The sequence below is a fragment of the Takifugu flavidus genome, chromosome 3 (assembly GCF_003711565.1).
Source record: "Takifugu flavidus isolate HTHZ2018 chromosome 3, ASM371156v2, whole genome shotgun sequence".
NCBI lineage: Eukaryota > Metazoa > Chordata > Actinopteri > Tetraodontiformes > Tetraodontidae > Takifugu > Takifugu flavidus.
The window spans coordinates 2,834,244-2,851,884 of record NC_079522.1 but is presented as its reverse complement, the minus strand read 5'-3'; the positions used below and the strand labels follow the sequence as shown (position 1 = coordinate 2,851,884).

Below are 17,641 nucleotides of genomic sequence, written 5' to 3'. Positions count from 1 at the left end.
AAGGTTCGAGACGAATGAAGATCCAAGTTTCGACTGGGAAAAGGCTGAAACGGGAGATGAACGTGGTTGGAGAGACGAGTTGTGTTGATCTTATGAAAACTTGAGGGTCAAACTGAGCATGAAAACTTTCCTGTTGATAATTGTATAGTATTGATCGACCTCTAAGTGTGAGGGGGTGTGTCATACGTGTGTCATACGTGTGTCATATATGTGTTTTAAGTGTGTGTGTGAGGCGACAGAACATCGCAACATCACATTCTTGTGTTTGTGCGGCTCCATCCACAAAAGATCCGAAATAAACGGAAACTAAACACGGAAACAAGATGAATTCAAGAGCCTCGTTATTAACTTTTATTCAACCAAAAACATCGTTGCCTTCATTCTCTTTCTGCACATTTAAAAAAAAAGGGGTTTTTATTTATTGATTTATTGTACTGAGACCTGGTGGATTTTATGATTTAAACTTCTGTCATTCAGTCATCAAAGCTTAAATCCATCATAACAAATTAACTTAAAGGTGAGTTCCTGGCGTATAAAACAGATAATAATAGAATTAAAAGCCACATTGATAGAGACAGACGCGGGGATCACGTGAGCCGTCCCATGACGCAGTGACGTCATGACGCAGTGCGTCAGCGGCTGCTCTGCGTGTCCTCGTGTTTCCGGTCGTCTGGAGGCGCTTCGGCGGAGCTTCTCCTGGTCCAACTGCTCGGTGAGAACAGAGCTTCCGAATATCCTCCTGCTTCTATTCGCCGTCTCGTTCCCGTGGCAGATGCGTTAGCATCCATGCTAACTGCCCCCCCGCTACACGAGCGGCTCCACCATTCGCTAAACTGTTGAGTAAAATTGCTGATGTGTAAATATGTTTTTACAAAACAAAACCAGCCGCTCACCGAACCCTGTTGCATTTTCCATCCGATTTTCTCAGATTAAGACGGAACCACAGAATAATACCCCATGTTTTAGACTCGCTATTTCCCCCAGAAGTTTTCCCTCACTTTTGAAATGAAAAATTAGCTGGAAAGTTGTCTTATTTTTCGCACACGAGTGTAATTGGGGAGGAGACGAATGCTCTAAACTCCAGTTCTTTCTATAAAATTCACAATGTTGACGTTTGTGGGCGACATTCGTTGAACTACATTTCCCAGAATCCCAGAATTTGCCGACGTTGCCTAAAGCCGGAAGTTATTTTACTCGTTGAACTCGTGAACGTCCATGTATTATATTACGAAAAATAAAACTTTTTTAAAAAAAGTTCTCACAAACTGTAAAAAAAGCTAGATGTATTATTTAGTTTGATAATCCGGAAACTCCACATCCCACAATTCAAGACGGTTTTCTACGTTTATCCTTTACCAGCTAACTGCTGGAGTGGTCTCCATGGCAACAGCAGGTTTGGGGATTCTGGTTAGTGTAGATCTTTTCCAAAAGTTTAGAATTTTATTGACATCCTGACTGGAGAATGGTGGATTTTCTGAAGGTGAAACCCTCCCGTAACAGCTTTTTTCCCAGGATTCCTTTTGGAGCGTCGACGTTTGATGTCACCCTGAAACTCTTTGGCAAAGATGAACGGCGAGAACTTCAGCCTGAGCGAGAAGGTCGTGTCTGCCTCCTACATCCGTCAGGGGAGTCAGGCTCGCCGCAGCCACGAGCAGCTCATCAGACGCCTGCTGGAGCAGGTGAGAGGCTCCGTCTGCGTCCCCACGCCCTGTTCTGGGGGACGGGGTAACCCGGTGTCCATCTCGTCCTCCCCACAGGGCAAGTGTCCCGAGGAAGGATGGAGCGAGAGCACCATCGAGCTCTTCCTGAGCGAGCTGGCCGTGATGGACAGCAACAACTTCCTGGGTAACTGTGGGGTGGGAGAGCGGGAAGGTCGGGTGGCCTCCAGCCTGGTGGCTCGGCGACATTACAGGTCGGCAACCATGAGCTTCACCCACATTTATGACAAATGCCGGATTAGACGTCCGTCTGTCGTCCGCAGGCTGATCCACGGTATCGGCCGGTCCGGCGACATCGCTGCCATTCAGCCCAAAGCCGCAGGATCCAGTTTGCTCAATAAGCTGACCAACTCGGTCGTGCTGGACGTCTTGAAGCTCTCCGGTTCGTTTGAACCCACGTTTTTTTCCGTTTTTGGGAATGGAAAATATTTCCATGTAACGTTTAAAAGCCTGCTCTGTTCCTCCTGGCTAACAGGCGTCCGAAGTGTAGCTAGCTGCTTCGTCGTTCCCATGGCAACGGGGATGAGCTTGACCCTGTGTTTCCTGACGCTCCGTCATCGCAGGCCCAAGGCTCGTTACATCGTTTGGCCCCGCATCGACCAGAAGTCGTGCTTCAAAGCCATGATCACCGCAGGTGAGAGAAAACGGTCCCTTTCAGGTCCGACTCGCCTCAGCCGCTCACAAAGGAACCTGAAATGACGCCTGAGCAGGTTTCGAACCGGTGGTGATCCAGAACCTTCTGGAGGGCGATGAGCTACGGACGGACCTGGGCGCCGTGGAACAGAAGATCCAGGAACTGGGACCTGAGAACATCCTGTGTGTTCATTCCACAACTTCCTGCTTCGCCCCGCGCGTCCCCGACAGGTCGGCGAGCTCCAAGTGTCCCATCAGAAGTCAGAACCTTCTGCCCACTGCTCGCTCTTTCTCCCAGGCTGGAGGAGCTGGCCACCATGTGCGCCAAGTACGACGTTCCACACATCGTGAACAACGCGTACGGCGTGCAGGCGTCCAAGTGCATGCACCTGATCCAGCAGGTGAGGCAGCGATGACGGAGACGTCCTCAAACCGCCACCAGGGGGCGGCGGGTGCGTTCGGGTGACTTCAGATCTGCGTCCTCAGGGCGCCCGTGTCGGGAGGATCGACGCCTTTGTGCAGAGCCTGGACAAGAACTTCATGGTTCCAGTAGGCGGCGCTATTATCGCAGGTTTTGATGAGACCTTCATTCAGGAGATCAGCAGGATGTACCCCGGTGAGTGTGTGCAATGACCTTTGACCCACCCACATCAAAGCAGTTCTTGTAGCTCCTGTTGATCAAAGGCGGCGTTCTTCTTCTGTGCAGGTCGAGCGTCGGCCTCGCCGTCCCTGGACGTCCTCATCACCCTCCTGGCTCTGGGAGCCAGCGGCTACAAGAAGCTCCTGTCAGAGCGAAAGGTGAGAACGTCCAGGAACCTTCTCGCGTGACCTCATCCCATCAGGATCCATCGATCCGGCCCTGGTGGTCAATTACTGATACACAGGAGCAATTTCCCAGAAGAGCTCTCCTCCACTTCCCTCCTTTCAATAATTCAAACATCAACAACAGACGGCCTGATGGTGTAACACACTCACACACACACACACACACACACACACACACACACACACACACACCCACGCAGGCCTTGCCGTGCCCCCCCGCCCCCTCAGGGATGGTGAAGTCATCGTTTTGTTGGGAGAGAACAGACGGCCTGACTGGAGGAACCCCACTGTAACCTGTTGAAGTGACCCCGTGTGACCTGCGACCTTCTCGTCCCCCCCCTGCAGGACATGTATTCCCTGCTGGCCCAGGAGCTGAAGGCCCTGGCCTCGTCCCACGGGGAGCGGCTGCTGCACACCCCTCACAACCCCGTCTCCCTGGGTGAGCTGGCCGCCCCGGCTGCAGAGCGCCGGTTCTGACCAGGCGTGACTCTTCTCTCTCCTGTCTGCAGCCATGTCCTTGGACGCCCTCCAGGCCCGGGGCAACACGGCGCTGACCCAGCTGGGCTCCATGCTCTTCACGCGGCAGGTGTCAGGAGCCAGGTACCCACGCCCCACAGCGTCCTAGCGTTAGCGAGGGCGTGGCCACTCAACTTCCTGTCCTTGCTCTTCAGGGTGGTACCGCTGGGCGCCGAGCAGACCGTGAGCGGACACCTGTTCCGCGGCTTCATGTCCCACTCGGACTCGTACCCGTGTCCTTACCTGAACGCCGCCTCGGCCATCGGCATCACCCGTGAAGACGTGGCGCTGTCCATCAAGAGACTGGACAAGTGTCTGAGGAGCCTGAAGAAAGGGGGGGACGGCGGCCCCCCCCCACGGGGGAGTCACAGCCGGAGGACGACGGCCAGGACTGAAATAAAATCCCCTCCGTCAACTTGAGTTGGACCTTTTTTCCCATCAGATCCGTCTGAAAGCTGCAGTTGAGACTCGGCATGAATAAATGTAAAAACTGTTGGGACCCTTCTGCTGGGGGGCGTCTGAGGGGACGTCAGCAGCGGGCTGGTGGCGGGGGCGGGGCTAAACGGGGCTCCAGTGACAGATGGGGGGGCTGTTTATTGATGACTGAAGTGTTTTCATCTCTCATCTGTTGGTTGTGAAGAGCTGCTGCATTGGTGATGCGTTCAGGTGCAGCACGGCCGTTTCCATGCTGCCTGGATCGATACTATTGATCAGCCGGGTCACACTGGGACATCTTATAGTTACTGATCAGATAGATTTGGCTTATTTCGTCGTATTGTTTGAATTTGTAATCAGATCGTAGGAGAAACCGATCAAATGAAACCGGAAACACGATCAAAACACGCTGAAATAAAGGTCCCGGTTCTTTTATTGCTGATTCCGTCTGCGGAGGATGAAGAGTCACCCTCGTCTCCACCTGGTCCAGCGCCTAACTGACGTCATTCGGCGTGATTTCGGAGGTGCGCGCGCGGTCGCGTTTGCGTGCGTCGCGGCGCCGCTGCGTGACGACGCGTTTGAGCCGCAGCCCGATGTGCTGATGTCAGAGGCTCGGTGCAGCATTCCGCTGGTGCAGGGCGGATACGCGCACACACACGCACGCGCGCGCGCAGCCTGAAGCGAGCAGCAGGATGGTGGCGGCCGTCAACCTCTGGCTCCTGGTGTCCCTGTCCCTGCTGGTCCAGCCCGGACATCTGCAGAAGCCGTTCCGCTGCGCCAGATCATGCAGCTGCTCCAAGGAGTCCATCATCTGCGTGGGCATCTCCAGCGTCCCGAGGACCCCCCCCGGCGACATCAGCTCACTGTGAGGAGACGCGTGACGGGATGTGCGGTGCTGAGGCCCGCGGCGGGGGAGGCGCCGCTGGTGGGGGGCTCACGTTTATCTCTCTGTGCGCCTCCAGGAGCATCGTCAACGGGACCTTCTCGGAGGTCAAAGAGGCCATGTTTGCGCACATGCCGTCGCTCCAGCTGCTGTAAGGATCCGGCCGCGGGACGCGCTGCCGCTGAACATCAAGGCTTGTTTTCAACTCCGATTAAAACGGGCTCGACTAATATTTGCACGCTTTACGGTGCTTTTGTCTGTGTTTGACTCTTTCGAACAGGCTCCTGAATTCCAACTCTCTCACAGCTGTGAGGGACGACGCCTTCTCAGGTCTTCCACATCTGGAGTACCTGTAAGATGATCGGGAGTGTTAATCTGCAGTAGTTTAACTTCATCTTTCAGTAAAAATCCATTTTCTGATCTTTGCTTCTCTGTCGCCCCTTGTGGCCACACCACAGAACCGCAGTTTATTATATTAAATCTCGGGTAGTTTTGGTTAGAAGCAGCCAAAATAAAGGGAATTTAAGCTGTGATTAAAATTCCACATGTTTTTTTCTTTTGCAGGTTCATTGAAAGCAACAAGATCGAGACAGTGTCCAGATTTGCCTTCAGAGGACTCAGGGACCTGACTCACCTGTGTGTTCCACTCGTTAACATGTTCATTATCTCGCCACATTGTTGAGTCTGCTGCTTATGAATTTCTTGGGAAAGAACAATTCTCCTTCCTGTTGCTGCTGTTTTCAGGTCTTTGGCAAATAACAACATCAAGTTCCTGCCCAGGGACCTTTTCTCCGACTTGGACTCGCTCATAGAACTGTCAGTTAGTCCTTTCACGTCTAGTTGACCCACGTGTGCGCCATCTTGACCAGCTGGGTTCGGTTTCTCCTCCGTCCGCTCCGCAGGGACCTGCGGGGCAACGCCTTCGAGTGCGACTGCCGTGCCAAGTGGTTGATGACGTGGCTGAAGAGCACCAACGCCACGGTGTCCAGCGTGGCGTGTGCCGGGCCGGAGGACATGAAGGGCAAGAGCCTCAACGACCAGAGCAGCCTGCACGACGACTGCATCTCCACAGGTGAGGAGGACCGGCCCGTCCATCCCAGTCCAGACCTAAGGCTTCGTCTGTACCCTCCCCAGATTTTGTTGTCCACCAGACCATCGCGTCGGAGTCCCTCTCCATCGACACCTTCGACTATAAGGACGACGTCTACGTCACCATCGGCGCTCCCAGTGCAGACAGCTGTATGGTGTACCAGTGGGACCACATCGAGATGAACTTCAGGACCTACGATAACATCACAGGTAGCGCGCTCGACCCGCTCGGGTCTGGCGCTCCCCCGCTAACCGCCTCCTCCGTGACCCCCCCAGGTCAGTCCGTGGTGAGCTGCAAGCCGGTCGTGATCGTGGACCAGGTCTTCGTCATTGTGGCCCAGCTGTTCGGAGGCTCTTACATCTACAAGTTTGACGAAGACCAGAGCAAGTTCAGCAAGTTCCAGGACATCGAGGTCACCAAGATCTCCAAACCCAACGACGTGGAGGCGTTCCAGATCGGCTCCGACTGGTTCTTCGTGATTGCCGACAGCTCAAAGGCGGGCTTGTCCACCCTCTACAAGTGGAACAACAAGGGATTCTATTCCTACCAGTCGCTGCACGAGTGGTACCGGGACACGGACGTCGAATACCTGGACCTGGACGGGAAGGCTCACCTCATCCTGTCGAGCCGCTCGCAGGTGCCCGTCATCTACCAGTGGAGCCGCAGCAACCAGAAGTTCGTCCTGCAAGGCGAGATCCCCAACATGGACGACGTCGTGGCCGTGAAGCACTTCCGGATCAAAGGAGACCTCTACCTGGCCATGACGCGCTACATCGGCGACTCCAAAGTCCTGTATTGGGGTCCCAAACAGTTTGCAGAGATCCAGGCGTTACCCTCGCGGGGCTCCATGGTTCTGCAGCCGTTCTCTTTCAAGGAGCGCCACTACCTGGCCCTGGGCAGCGATTACACCTTCTCCCAGATCCTCCTGTGGGATGGTGACAGGAAGGTCTTCGACCGCTTCAAGGAGGTCTACATCCAGGCGCCGCGCTCCTTCACCGTCATCTCCACCGACCGCAGGGACTTCATCTTCACCTCCAGCTTCAAAGGAAACACCCAGATCTTTGAGCACGTCCTCATTGACCTGAGCCTGTGAGGGGCTGTGCCTTGTGTCCTGCAGCCGAATGTCTCCCCCACCCCCCAAAAAAAGCTGGTACATGTCTTCAGTCATCGCGCGCTCTTCCTGAAAATGCTGAGTCAGAAACTATTTTAAGTCCTTCGGTCCCTTGAGGTGTTCCAGCTCTCTCCAAATGGCCTCGTCCGACGGCCTCTGAGCTTTAAGACGGGACGACAGGGAAGGTCAAGAGGTCAAAGAGCTGCACAAAGCAGCTGCTAACCAGAGATGCACCGGTGCCAGGGCGGGGTCACTCCTCGGGACGTCTGCCGTTCATCACTTTGGTCGCTCACGAAAGTCGGACAAACCTGGGGTCGGTGCATCCGTGCTGGTTGCTTCTGGAAACATCCTGGTCCCATTTCTGAAGGTGTGTAGATCCAAAAATACGACCTGTTTGCACACGTTAATTCGGTTTGTGGAGCCCTTCATGAATGTCTCATGCCACCAAAAACCTGGTAACGATACTTAAAGGCTGCTTTTACCTCACAGGCTCTCACTCTGTGGTGGGCTGATGTACAGCAGGTTGCCTTATAAGCTCTGGGGTCGCCCCACAGTGCCCCCATCTGGCCGCGATAAGGCACTACACCCACACAGGGAACGTCTGGAAGCACAAACCTTTAATTGCTAATTACTGTAATGAGTCCTCAGCCCTGAGAGCCCAGGTATAAAATAGTGCTGTAGCTTCTATATGTTAAAATATGTAGAGTTAAATTATGGATACAGGAATTAACAAAAGGCTTCAGCGGCTACGTGGACCTATAATAATAAAAATTCACAGTTAACCTTTAGTTTAGCATTAGAGTAGATAGAATCCTTTTCTAGGAGAAAGAATTTGTTTTAAGTGAAATCAGGGAAACATTTTCTTTTTTAAAAAGCAACTTTTCTCCAAATTTACTATGACAAGAAAACATGTAAATAAATCCACTTAACAGCTTTTTGGAATTGTTCAGTATTGACTTTAACCTACAAAATGTATATAAAAGCAGGGTCTGCAGGGCCACTTCCTGTCATATAATTGCCTGGACTGATATTTGCACTCTGTTTAATAATAATTCTAATAATGATTATTATTAAAATGATAATATTAAGCTTATAGCAGCATGATAGCAACAACACAGGTGTTTGCTAAATTCATTTGAGGTGAAACTCAGAAACTCAAAGTGCTTGGACTTTTATCGTGAATGATATCGCAAATAAAGCTGAAAACCATCAAATATGCAAGTGTTGGATGTGGAGATTCTTTTATTTGGGCTGAAACATGAAGCTAAATTGAAGGTTTTGCTGTAAATTTCATGTTTGCAAAGATGATTCATGAATAGAAAAGATTTTTTTTGTTCTTATTTGCTGACAGCAGATTAACGATCGATCATTTTAATGATTTCAGCTAAAGATGGAAGTCACAGCTCGCTTTACTCCTCTGGTGGCAGCAAGATCATCAATAACACGTCACTTTTCTGTTACTTTAATTAAAGCTTATTAAATTGTCATGATTGCTTTCGCTCTTTAGTATGTCCACATTTTTAATTCACCAAATTAATCTGGCATTTAATCCACCCGTAAGGTCAGAATTATTACCTTTTTTTTTATAACATTTTTTTTGGCATAAGTAATTTTGCAAATGCACGAAGAAAAGCGACGCTTGTTTGAGCTTTTATTGTAAAAAAAAAAACCCAAAACATTTCATTTCTTCCGTTGTTGGTGTAATTTTCGTCGTGTTATTTTCCCTTGAAAAATCACGAAATTTCAAATAATATCCACATTTCTGCGAGACATTTTGAATGAAATCTTAATCGTAAAACAAATAGATAAATCGATTTAAAGAAGAAAGATTCGGTTGATTTCGGCGCAGTACCGGATGTCCTGTTTGCTCCTGCTGTATCACTCCGCCGAACTTGACGCGCACATCCGCAATGAAATAGTGACGCTGCCAAACAAACGGAGCAGCGACAGCTCAGGCGGGGCTGGAAGTCGCCACGTATCCCGATATTTAGTCGGGAAAACCGGCTAAAATATTCCGGATGATGCAGTTTTCCAAGCGGAGCGAGACCGACTGGCAGGGGCTCGTCAGCGAGGTAAGAGCGGTGGGAGCCGCCGGTCGGTGCTGCGGAGGCGGGCTGGTTTTCGCCCAAGCTCCCCTCCATATGGAAGCATCCTGGAGAACCATTCAGGTCCAAATAAACTCAGATTTGTTTCATCTTCACCTCAAATGTATAAACCGACCAACGTTGGCAGGAACAGCTGGACACGAAGCTGTTAAAGAGATGTTGACACACCTGTTAGCATCACCTGGGTGTGGAGCCAAGACGGGGAAACCTGCGGAAAGCTGCGTCATTTGGGGGCTTTAGTGCACAAACGGTGCTCAGCAGCACACTAACCCGAGATATGTGCACTCACCCGAGATATGTGCACTAACCCGAGAAATGTGCACTAATTCGAGATATGTGCACTACCTGAGATATGTGCACTAACACTAATTCGAGATATGTGCACGAACCCGAGATATGTGCACGAACCCGAGATATGTGCACTAATTCGAGATATGTGCACGAACCCGAGATATGTGCACTAACCTGAGATATGTGCACTAACCCGAGATATGTGCACTCACCTGAGATATGTGCACTAATTCGAGATATGTGCACTAACCCGAGATATGTGCACTAACCCGAGATATGTGCACTACCTGAGATATGTGCACTAATTCGAGATATGTGCACTCAACCTGAGATATGTGCACTAACCTGAGATATGTGCACTAACCCGAGATATGTGCACTAACCCGAGATATGTGCACTAACCTGAGATATGTGCACGAACCTGAGATATGTGCACTCACCTGAGATATGTGCACTAATTCGAGATATGTGCACTAACCCGAGATATGTGCACTAACCCGAGATATGTGCACTACTAACCCGAGATATGTGCACTAACCTGAGAGATGTGCACTAACCTGATATGTGCACTAATTCGAGATATGTGCACTAACCTGAGATATGTGCACTAACCTGAGATATGTGCACTAACCTGAGATATGTGCACTAACCCGAGATATGTGCACTAATTCGAGATATGTGCATTAACCTGAGATATGTGCACTAACCTGAGATATGTGCACTAACCTGAGATATGTGCACTAACCTGAGATATGTGCACTAATTCGAGATGTGGACTCACCTGAGATATGTGCACTAACCCGAGATATGTGCACTAATTCGAGATATGTGCACTAATTCGAGATATGTGGACTTACCTGAGATATGTGCACTAACCTGAGATATGTGCACTAATTCGAGATATGTGCACTAATTGAGATATGTGCACTAACCTGAGATATGTGCACTAACCCGAGATATGTGCACATTCGAGATATGTGCACTAACCTGAGATATGTGCACTAACCTGAGATATGTGCACTAATTCGAGATATGTGGACTCACCTGAGATATGTGCACTAATCTGAGATATGTGCACTAACCTGAGATATGTGCACTAACCTGAGATATTTCTCTGCATTCCAACTAAAGTAGCCCGGTGGAGACAAACAGGCCAATAACTGACTGACTTCTCCTGTTTTCCTGCAGGATTTTTGGGCTTTAGCGTGAATTCTTACTGCTAAAATGTCCAAATTCCCAGTTCAGCTTCACATTTAATCAGTCGCTGAGTTCTTTTCCAACCCTGCTGCTAAAGTCAAGAGTCGTCTGCTGCTGCCTAATTTGGTTCCGCGTTGATGGGATCTAAAACCTCCTGCCTCCACCAGAGCTGTGACGCTGTGGCTCTCTGCAGTTCCTGGTGTGTAAACGGAAGCTGGAGAGCAAGAAGGACGCGCTGCTCATCCTGTCCAAGGAGCTGGACACCTGCCAGCAGGAGCGGGACCAGTACAAGCTGATGGCCAACCAGCTGAGAGAGCGCCACCAGGGGCTGAAGAAGAAGTACCGCGAGCTGATCGTGAGTGGCCCCTTTGGCCCCACCCCTCTGGGTGGCCCGCCTCTGGCCCCACCCATCTGGGTGGCCCGCCTCTGGCCCCACCCCTCTGGGTGGCCCACCTTTGGCCCCACCCATCTGGGTGGCCCGCCTCTGGCCCCACCCATCTGGGCGGCCCCGTTAAACGGTGGCATTGTTCTTGTTTTCAGGACGGCGACCCGTCGCTGCCTCCGGAGAAACGCCACCAGGTGAGCTGCTGATTGGCCGGAGCCCGGCGTGTTTGGAGTGAGCCGCTCCCGTCCCGGATCCTGTTGATTCGCCTCAGTTACGGAACCTCAACCGTGCGCGTTAAGGTCACGTGATCACGCCCCCCCCCCCCATTTACTCTCCCCCCCCAGGTGAACCTGGCGCAGCTCCTCGGGAATTCCAAAGAGCGAGAGAAGAAGCTGACGGAGGAGCTGAAGGAGCTGAACCAGAGGCTGACGGAGGCGCAGGGGGACAACAAGGTGGCGTGTGGGCGTGGCCTCGGAGATGAAAGGTTCTTCGTTAACCCGCGGATTTACGTCGTGTGTTTAAATGTGCAGCTCCTCAGGATGACCATCACCCGTCAGAGGCTGGGGGACGAGGAGGTGGGGGCGCGCCACTTCCCCGCGCACGAGCGGGAAGACCTGGTTCGCCAGCTGGAGAGGGCGGGGCTTCAGGTGGGTGGATCTGGTTTGCTCCCGTTAGAGAGGAGCATGTTTCTGCTCAGCTGAGATGATTCCCCCCCCTTCCCCCCCCCCAGCTGGAGGAGGCGGAGCACAACGTGAAGGCGGTGACGGACGAGCTGCAGGACGTGAAGGCGGAGCGCAACGTCTTCCGAGAGAAGGCGTGCCGGCTCAACGTGGAGCTCAACCACGTGCTGGGGAACCGCGAGGCCCGCGTCATCGACGTGGACGCCCTGTGCATGGAGAACAGGTCAGACTGGCTCCAGGGTCAGGGGTCACGGGTCTGGCCCCTCCCACATCCATCAGGATCAGCGGAGGCTGATGTTGGAATGCTGAGATGATTCCCGCTCTTGGTTTTCAGGTATTTACACGACCGTTTCGGGCAACTCCAAGAGGAGGTGGACCTGCTGAAGTCCAACATCCTGAAGTACAAGGTGCCCCCGCCAAGCTGCCTTCACCAGGGGTGGCTTTGATCTGCTTTGATTGGTGCTTCCTTTATTCTTTCAGCCCTTTCCTCCCCTCAGATGGCTCTGGAGAGGAGGAAGAACTCTGGGAAACCACACGCTGCCCTCAGCGGCGTCCTGTCTGCCAAACAAGGTGAGAGACGCCACCCTCCCTGCTCCGCCCCGACCCAGGCGGAGCCCGTCAGGCGCTGGTCAAATCTGCTCCTCATCATCTGGTTTCCTCCCCGTGTCACAAATCACTTCCTGTCTGTGTATCGGCGCGTCTCGCTGCATTATTTAAGAACCGCCGCCGATGCTTCAAACGGCGCCCAGACACCAGCTGGGCTGCTAATTGTGTTGTGAGCGGCGGAGAGCAGAGCTGGCGGCGAAACCAGGCCGCGGCGCCGAGTGGCGGCGCCGAGTGGCGGCGCTGAGTGGCGGCGCCGAGTGACGGCTGCTGGCAGCGTGTTCCGCTGAAAGCGAGCGTCCTCCCGCAGACACCCGCCGTCTCTCCCGCTCGAATCTGCTCCTTCGCCTCTTCGCTTCTGGGTAAATATTTGACCCGGCGTCCTCCGCCTGACTCCGCCTCCTCTCCTCCAGTCCAGGAGACGCTCCTGGTGGAGCGGGGCTGCAGCCTGCCGGCCACGCCCCAGTCCATCTCCGACCTGAAGTCTCTGGCCACGGCTCTGCTGGAGACCATCCATGAGAAGAACCTGGTCATCCAGCACCAGCGGCACACCAACAGGTACCGCCGGCGTGTTGACTCGCCTGCTCCCAGCCGCCGCCGCCGCCGCCCCAAACGCAAACACCTGTCCGCTGACCCGCTGCCGCCGCTGTTGCAGGATCCTGGGAAACCGAGTGGCGGACCTGGAGAAGAAGCTGAAGACGCTGGAGGTGTCGGGACTGTGGAGTCTTCCAGGTGTGTTCCCCGTGGGGGGTCTGGGGGCGGCGGCGCGTCACTGACACGTGATTCCAAGTCTTCTTCTTCTTCTTCTTCTTCCCCTCCGCTGCGTGTCAGGCCTGACCTACCACGTATCCATGGGAACAGGGCGTATGTACCCCTCTGCCCCCCCGTCCCTCCACCCTGTCAGTCATCTCAACACTGTCCCATTCTCATTCAGCATTTCAGGTTCCTCCATCCCCATCTGTTCCTGGCCCAGACACTAGCGCCGCCCCCCACCGGGGGGCGCTGTTGCGCCGCGCCTGAGCCGCCAGGAGCGGCGGCCTCAGCTGAGCGGAGGCGCCCTGCCTGTCACGAGACCGTCATTCCCGCCGCTATAAAACTGACAAGCATCCATTACGGGGAATGATTGCCCACATTACAAACACATTTAGGTGAATGTGCCGTTATTAGGGAATTTGTAGGCGAGGGGCCGGAGCGTCCACCTCTGTGGGGGGGGGCGGGAGGGGGGGTGGGGGGGGGGGGCGCAGAGCCGTGTGATGTGATGTGAAGTTGGGTTGATGGAGGGTCCTTGGCTGAGGCCCGGAGAACAGAGCCAAGAACAATCAGGGCGACGTGGATCCACAGCTGGGATTGATGGATCCCAGCGGCGTTTAGAGTCGGCCAGCTAAAAACCAGCAGGGCTGGGGGGTCGGGGGGGGGGGGGGGCTGGGGGGTCGGGGGGTCGGGGGGGTCTGGGGGGCTGGGGGGGGGCAGACGGACCTCAGGTGGAAGGATGGAGGGCTGAGCCGCTCCCCGTTGGGATGGGGCCCTCAGGAGCGTAAACCAGCTGACGTTGTCTCCGACCCGGGATTTGATGGTTTCCAGGCTGAATTATTGGAGTCGCTCGGCTTTTTAAACGGCTCATCAGCTGTCGGAGGCTGTTGGCGGCTGGGACGCGGCGCCGGACACGTCCTCGCTCCAGACGTGCAGCCTGATCACATCTGGGGGCCTTTGGTCCATTTCTGATGCACCAAACAGCTTCTGATGAAATGAACTGAGTGCCTCTTAATCAGCGTTCCCACCCGACGCCGCTGACAGGAACGCCGTTTATGTTCCGATCATTATTACAGACCAAACAACACGCAGCAGATTCAAGGGGGGGGGCAAAGACGGGCCATGTCTGGGCCCGTGTTCATCCAGACCCAAACCACCACATCCACCCAGACCTGCGTGGTCGTGGCCCCCCGGGGCCTCGCAGCAGCTTCCTCCTCCCTAATGTGTGTGATGTTGCAGGGACGCCTGACAGCATCACTGACGGCGCCACTGACGGCCTCCCGCCGGAGCTCCGCCCAACACCTGTCACGCTCCGCCCCAACGTGGCGCCCGTGGCGCCGCCACCCGCAGGTGAGTGTGTAATTGGGCGCGACTGCAACGGTGGCGCGAACCTCGGCTAACGCTCGGGCTGCCATTAGCCGCTCCGCGCTAAGCACCCCGCGCCGTCTTCCCGTGCTTAACCCGAGCGCGTCGCCTCCCCGCTCCGGCGCCGCTCCGGCGCCGCTCCGCCTCGCGTCGCTGCAAGCTGCCCAAATGCCATGGCATTTTGGAAATGTGAGGCAGATTCCCGCCTGCTGACATTCAGAAACTTCTGCAGTGTGTGTGTGTGTGTGTGTGTGTGTGTGTGGTGTGTGTGTGTGTGCCATAAATATGGATGCCAGATCCAGGAAGGTGTCTCCGCCTCTCTGTGCTGTGTTTAACCTTCTTGCCTGCACAGCCACAAATATGGGTCAGCACTCCCAAAGTGAGCCATATTTCAGCGGAGCGCCGGGATGCGGAGCGGCACGGCTCAGCTGTCGCCGCCGCCGGGATACGGAGCGCCGCGCTCGCCTCGCGTCCTGTTGTCTGGGGCGCTGCTGCTATATTTAGGCTGTTGCCATGGAAGCCTCCCGGTCCCACAACTCGTGGAAATGACTCGCGCGGTTCCACAAATGGACCGAACTGTTGTGAGTTTTCACCACTTTAAAAAGCGGCGAGGGGGCGTGTCCTCGGTGCCGCCGCCCGGCCCGAGGCGTTGAAGGGAAGAGAAGCCGTGTTTTGTGGTCTGGCTCCGGATCAGGTGCTGTTCTCACCTGCCCTCTTCCCGCTGCTGCAGGTGACAGAAGCTCCCATGATTCATGGTGGGGAAGCGGCGCCGCTGGCAGCGACCCCGGCACAGATGGCGTCAGCGGGGGGGACGCACCTGTGCTGCTCGGGCCTCTGGCAGGGGCGGAGACGGATGGAACCGGCGGGAGAGCCACCGGAGCCGTGACCCTGACGGAAGAACCGTCCGTCCCGGAACTGGGAGAGGGGCGGAGTCCCGTGGAGGAGGCGGGGCACGAGGAGGAAGGCGCCGAGGACGAGGAGCTGGGTTCCACCGTGGAGGAGGGAGAGGAGGCGGCCGTGGCGCTGGGCGCCCTCTCCGCTGGCGCCGGCTTCCCGTGGCTCCCAGGCAAACACGGCGGTCCAGACGAGGGTGGGAACGCCGACCCCGAACGTACAGACGCAGCCATGTCCACGGAGCGGCCGGGTACCAGGGAGGTCGACGCCCACCGCCGATAGGTTCAGCCATATATGGACTTCCTGGAGACATCACAAACTTCATGTCCTGCAGGGAGAAAATTTAACTAGGAAAATAACAGATTCGGCAGATTGGGCTCCGCCGCCCCACATTCCCTGCCCCGTTTCCCCGGCGACGGCAGAGTCCCAGTTGTTTGCTCTGTGCTTCTCCTGTGGGACGCCGATAAACGAATGCTGCATTTTGTTGTTGGGCTCAGCGGGGGTCCAATTTAGTCCGCCGTAGCTGTAATGAATATTTTGTAGACGTATGCAAATGAATCATGTTAATTTCCAAAGTTTGGTTCATCCGTACGTGGGAATCTCAACTTTGTGATTCACCTGAGACCACGAGTGCCTTAAACATGGAAAAGTTGCCTGATGCTGATGAATATTCACGCCACCGTGTGGGGGCGGGACCAGTATTCACCTCAGACAACCACAACATGGAGGGTCATGAATCTACTCTGTAGGGGCGGGGCTTAAGCGTGTGAACAGAAACAGTTAGCATGCTAACCTTTGTGAACAAAGCAGTTTTACACTCTGTGATCTTCTCTGACAATAAAGGAGGAACGCTTTATGGTGGAGCTTTATTTTCCTCACAGTCTTCGGTCAGCAGCGCTGAAAGCTGTCGTCCAGACGTCCCTCACACGCCACGCCGGGTTCACAAGGTCAGGGAGGCTGAGGAGCAGCAACGAGCCGTTCCTCATTCATTCTGCTGCTGCTGCTGCAGCTTCGGTCTTTTTGATTGTTTCCCAGATTAGAGCAGCTTAACGAGTCTGGACAGAGACTCCTCTCAGCCTGGGCGGAGACTCCTAAAGGTGGGAGGAGACTCCTTCTAAAGGCGGGAGGAGACTTCTATTGAAGCTGGGCGGAGACTCCTAGCCTGGGCGGAGACTCCTCTCAGCCTGGGCGGAGACTCCTCCTGAAGGTGGGCGGAGACTCCTGAAGGTGGGCGACGACTCCTCCTGAAGGTGGGTGGAGACTCCTCCTTGCCTGGGCGGAGACTCTTCCTGAAGGTGGGCGGAGACTCCTCCCAGCCTGGGCGGAGACTCCTGAAGGTAAGCGGAGACTCCTCTCAGCCTGGGCGGAGACTCCTCCTGAAGGTGGGCGGAGACCCCTCCTGAAGGTGGGCGGAGACTCCTCCTGAAGCTGCAGCAAACCTCACCGTTATTCACGAGCTCCGTTGCTCTGAGCGTCCCTGAGCGGAGGTCATCATGTTTGTTCCTGCTGCTGGTTTGGGTTGAGGTCCAACTGGTCTGACTGGTCTTCAGCTGTGCGGCGGCTCTCTTGGGCCACCGCTCAGCCCGGTCGGTTCCCTGTTCCGGGTCTCCGGCGACGCTCCCTGGATGTAATCAGTGTGACCAGAGAGGGTTTGACACTCCATCATGGCGGGGGCCCCACGGGGGGGGGGAGCCAGCAGTTTCCAGGCCGACCTCTCAGCGGGGTTAATGAGTCCTCCAGCCAGGCGGCCCCTCCGTGGTGGCCGCTGCCCTCCCCATCCACGCTTCATTCTCTCACCTGGCTTTTTTACGCTTACCTGACTTTTATGGCGGCGGCGCGGCTCCGCCGGCGCCCTCCCCCGGCGCTCACTCCGAGGAGGCTAACTTTTCCGCTCCGCTGCTGACGGGGCCGTTATTATCTGAGATAATGGAAGAAGGCGGGGGGGCACCGGAGTGTCACTCAACCCGTTCCCGCCTCTTTTATGGAGTAAATAAGTTGTAACGTGCACAAATGCAGCACACCGGGACGGGCCGTGCACGCCCACGCCTCAGCGGTGGGTCGGACGCCGCCGGCGTCCTGGTCCTCGGGCCCCGGAGGGTCCCTGATCCCAGCTCTCCTGCTCCCTCCCGACCTTCCTGAGGAGTTTCCTCTTTTCCCAGA

At 54.8% G+C, this 17,641-nt stretch overlaps 3 protein-coding genes across 8 annotated transcripts; all 3 read left to right on the top strand.

Moving 5' to 3' along the window:
* The first annotated feature begins 602 nt into the window (after positions 1 to 602).
* sepsecs (Sep (O-phosphoserine) tRNA:Sec (selenocysteine) tRNA synthase) lies at positions 603 to 4,189 on the top strand. Of its 3 annotated transcripts, none has more exons than XM_057026080.1 (12): positions 603 to 712; positions 1,513 to 1,679; positions 1,758 to 1,912; positions 1,982 to 2,100; positions 2,194 to 2,352; positions 2,429 to 2,582; positions 2,650 to 2,752; positions 2,838 to 2,967; positions 3,058 to 3,149; positions 3,522 to 3,615; positions 3,686 to 3,776; positions 3,848 to 4,189. In XM_057026080.1, the coding sequence occupies exons 2-12, from the start codon at positions 1,566 to 1,568 to the stop codon at positions 4,110 to 4,112; spliced, it is 1,476 nt and encodes a 491-aa protein (XP_056882060.1). In that variant the 5' UTR covers positions 603 to 712; positions 1,513 to 1,565; the 3' UTR covers positions 4,113 to 4,189. The 3 variants fall into 3 exon arrangements, with proteins under 3 accessions (XP_056882060.1, XP_056882061.1, XP_056882062.1); XM_057026081.1 differs by having other exon boundaries at positions 697 to 835; XM_057026082.1 differs by lacking the exon at positions 603 to 712 and having other exon boundaries at positions 1,501 to 1,679.
* Positions 4,190 to 4,711: 522 nt separating this feature from the next.
* Positions 4,712 to 8,698, top strand: lgi2a (leucine-rich repeat LGI family, member 2a). The gene is made up of 8 exons (XM_057026071.1): positions 4,712 to 4,992; positions 5,090 to 5,161; positions 5,291 to 5,362; positions 5,575 to 5,646; positions 5,755 to 5,826; positions 5,913 to 6,082; positions 6,145 to 6,309; positions 6,376 to 8,698. Exons 1-8 carry the CDS (start codon positions 4,820 to 4,822, stop codon positions 7,191 to 7,193), a joined length of 1,614 nt encoding a protein of 537 aa, XP_056882051.1. The 5' UTR covers positions 4,712 to 4,819; the 3' UTR covers positions 7,194 to 8,698.
* Positions 8,699 to 9,074: 376 nt separating this feature from the next.
* ccdc149a (coiled-coil domain containing 149a) lies at positions 9,075 to 16,335 on the top strand. 4 transcript variants are annotated; one of them, XM_057026072.1, is made up of 13 exons: positions 9,076 to 9,283; positions 10,998 to 11,159; positions 11,345 to 11,383; positions 11,534 to 11,641; positions 11,720 to 11,836; positions 11,920 to 12,092; positions 12,204 to 12,276; positions 12,367 to 12,439; positions 12,886 to 13,030; positions 13,128 to 13,204; positions 13,304 to 13,336; positions 14,462 to 14,572; positions 15,318 to 16,335. In XM_057026072.1, the coding sequence occupies exons 1-13, from the start codon at positions 9,230 to 9,232 to the stop codon at positions 15,761 to 15,763; spliced, it is 1,611 nt and encodes a 536-aa protein (XP_056882052.1). In that variant the 5' UTR covers positions 9,076 to 9,229; the 3' UTR covers positions 15,764 to 16,335. The 4 variants fall into 4 exon arrangements, with proteins under 4 accessions (XP_056882054.1, XP_056882052.1, XP_056882053.1 ...); XM_057026075.1 differs by having other exon boundaries at positions 9,079 to 9,283; positions 10,972 to 11,159; XM_057026073.1 differs by lacking the exon at positions 13,304 to 13,336.
* Positions 16,336 to 17,641: the final 1,306 nt, after the last annotated feature.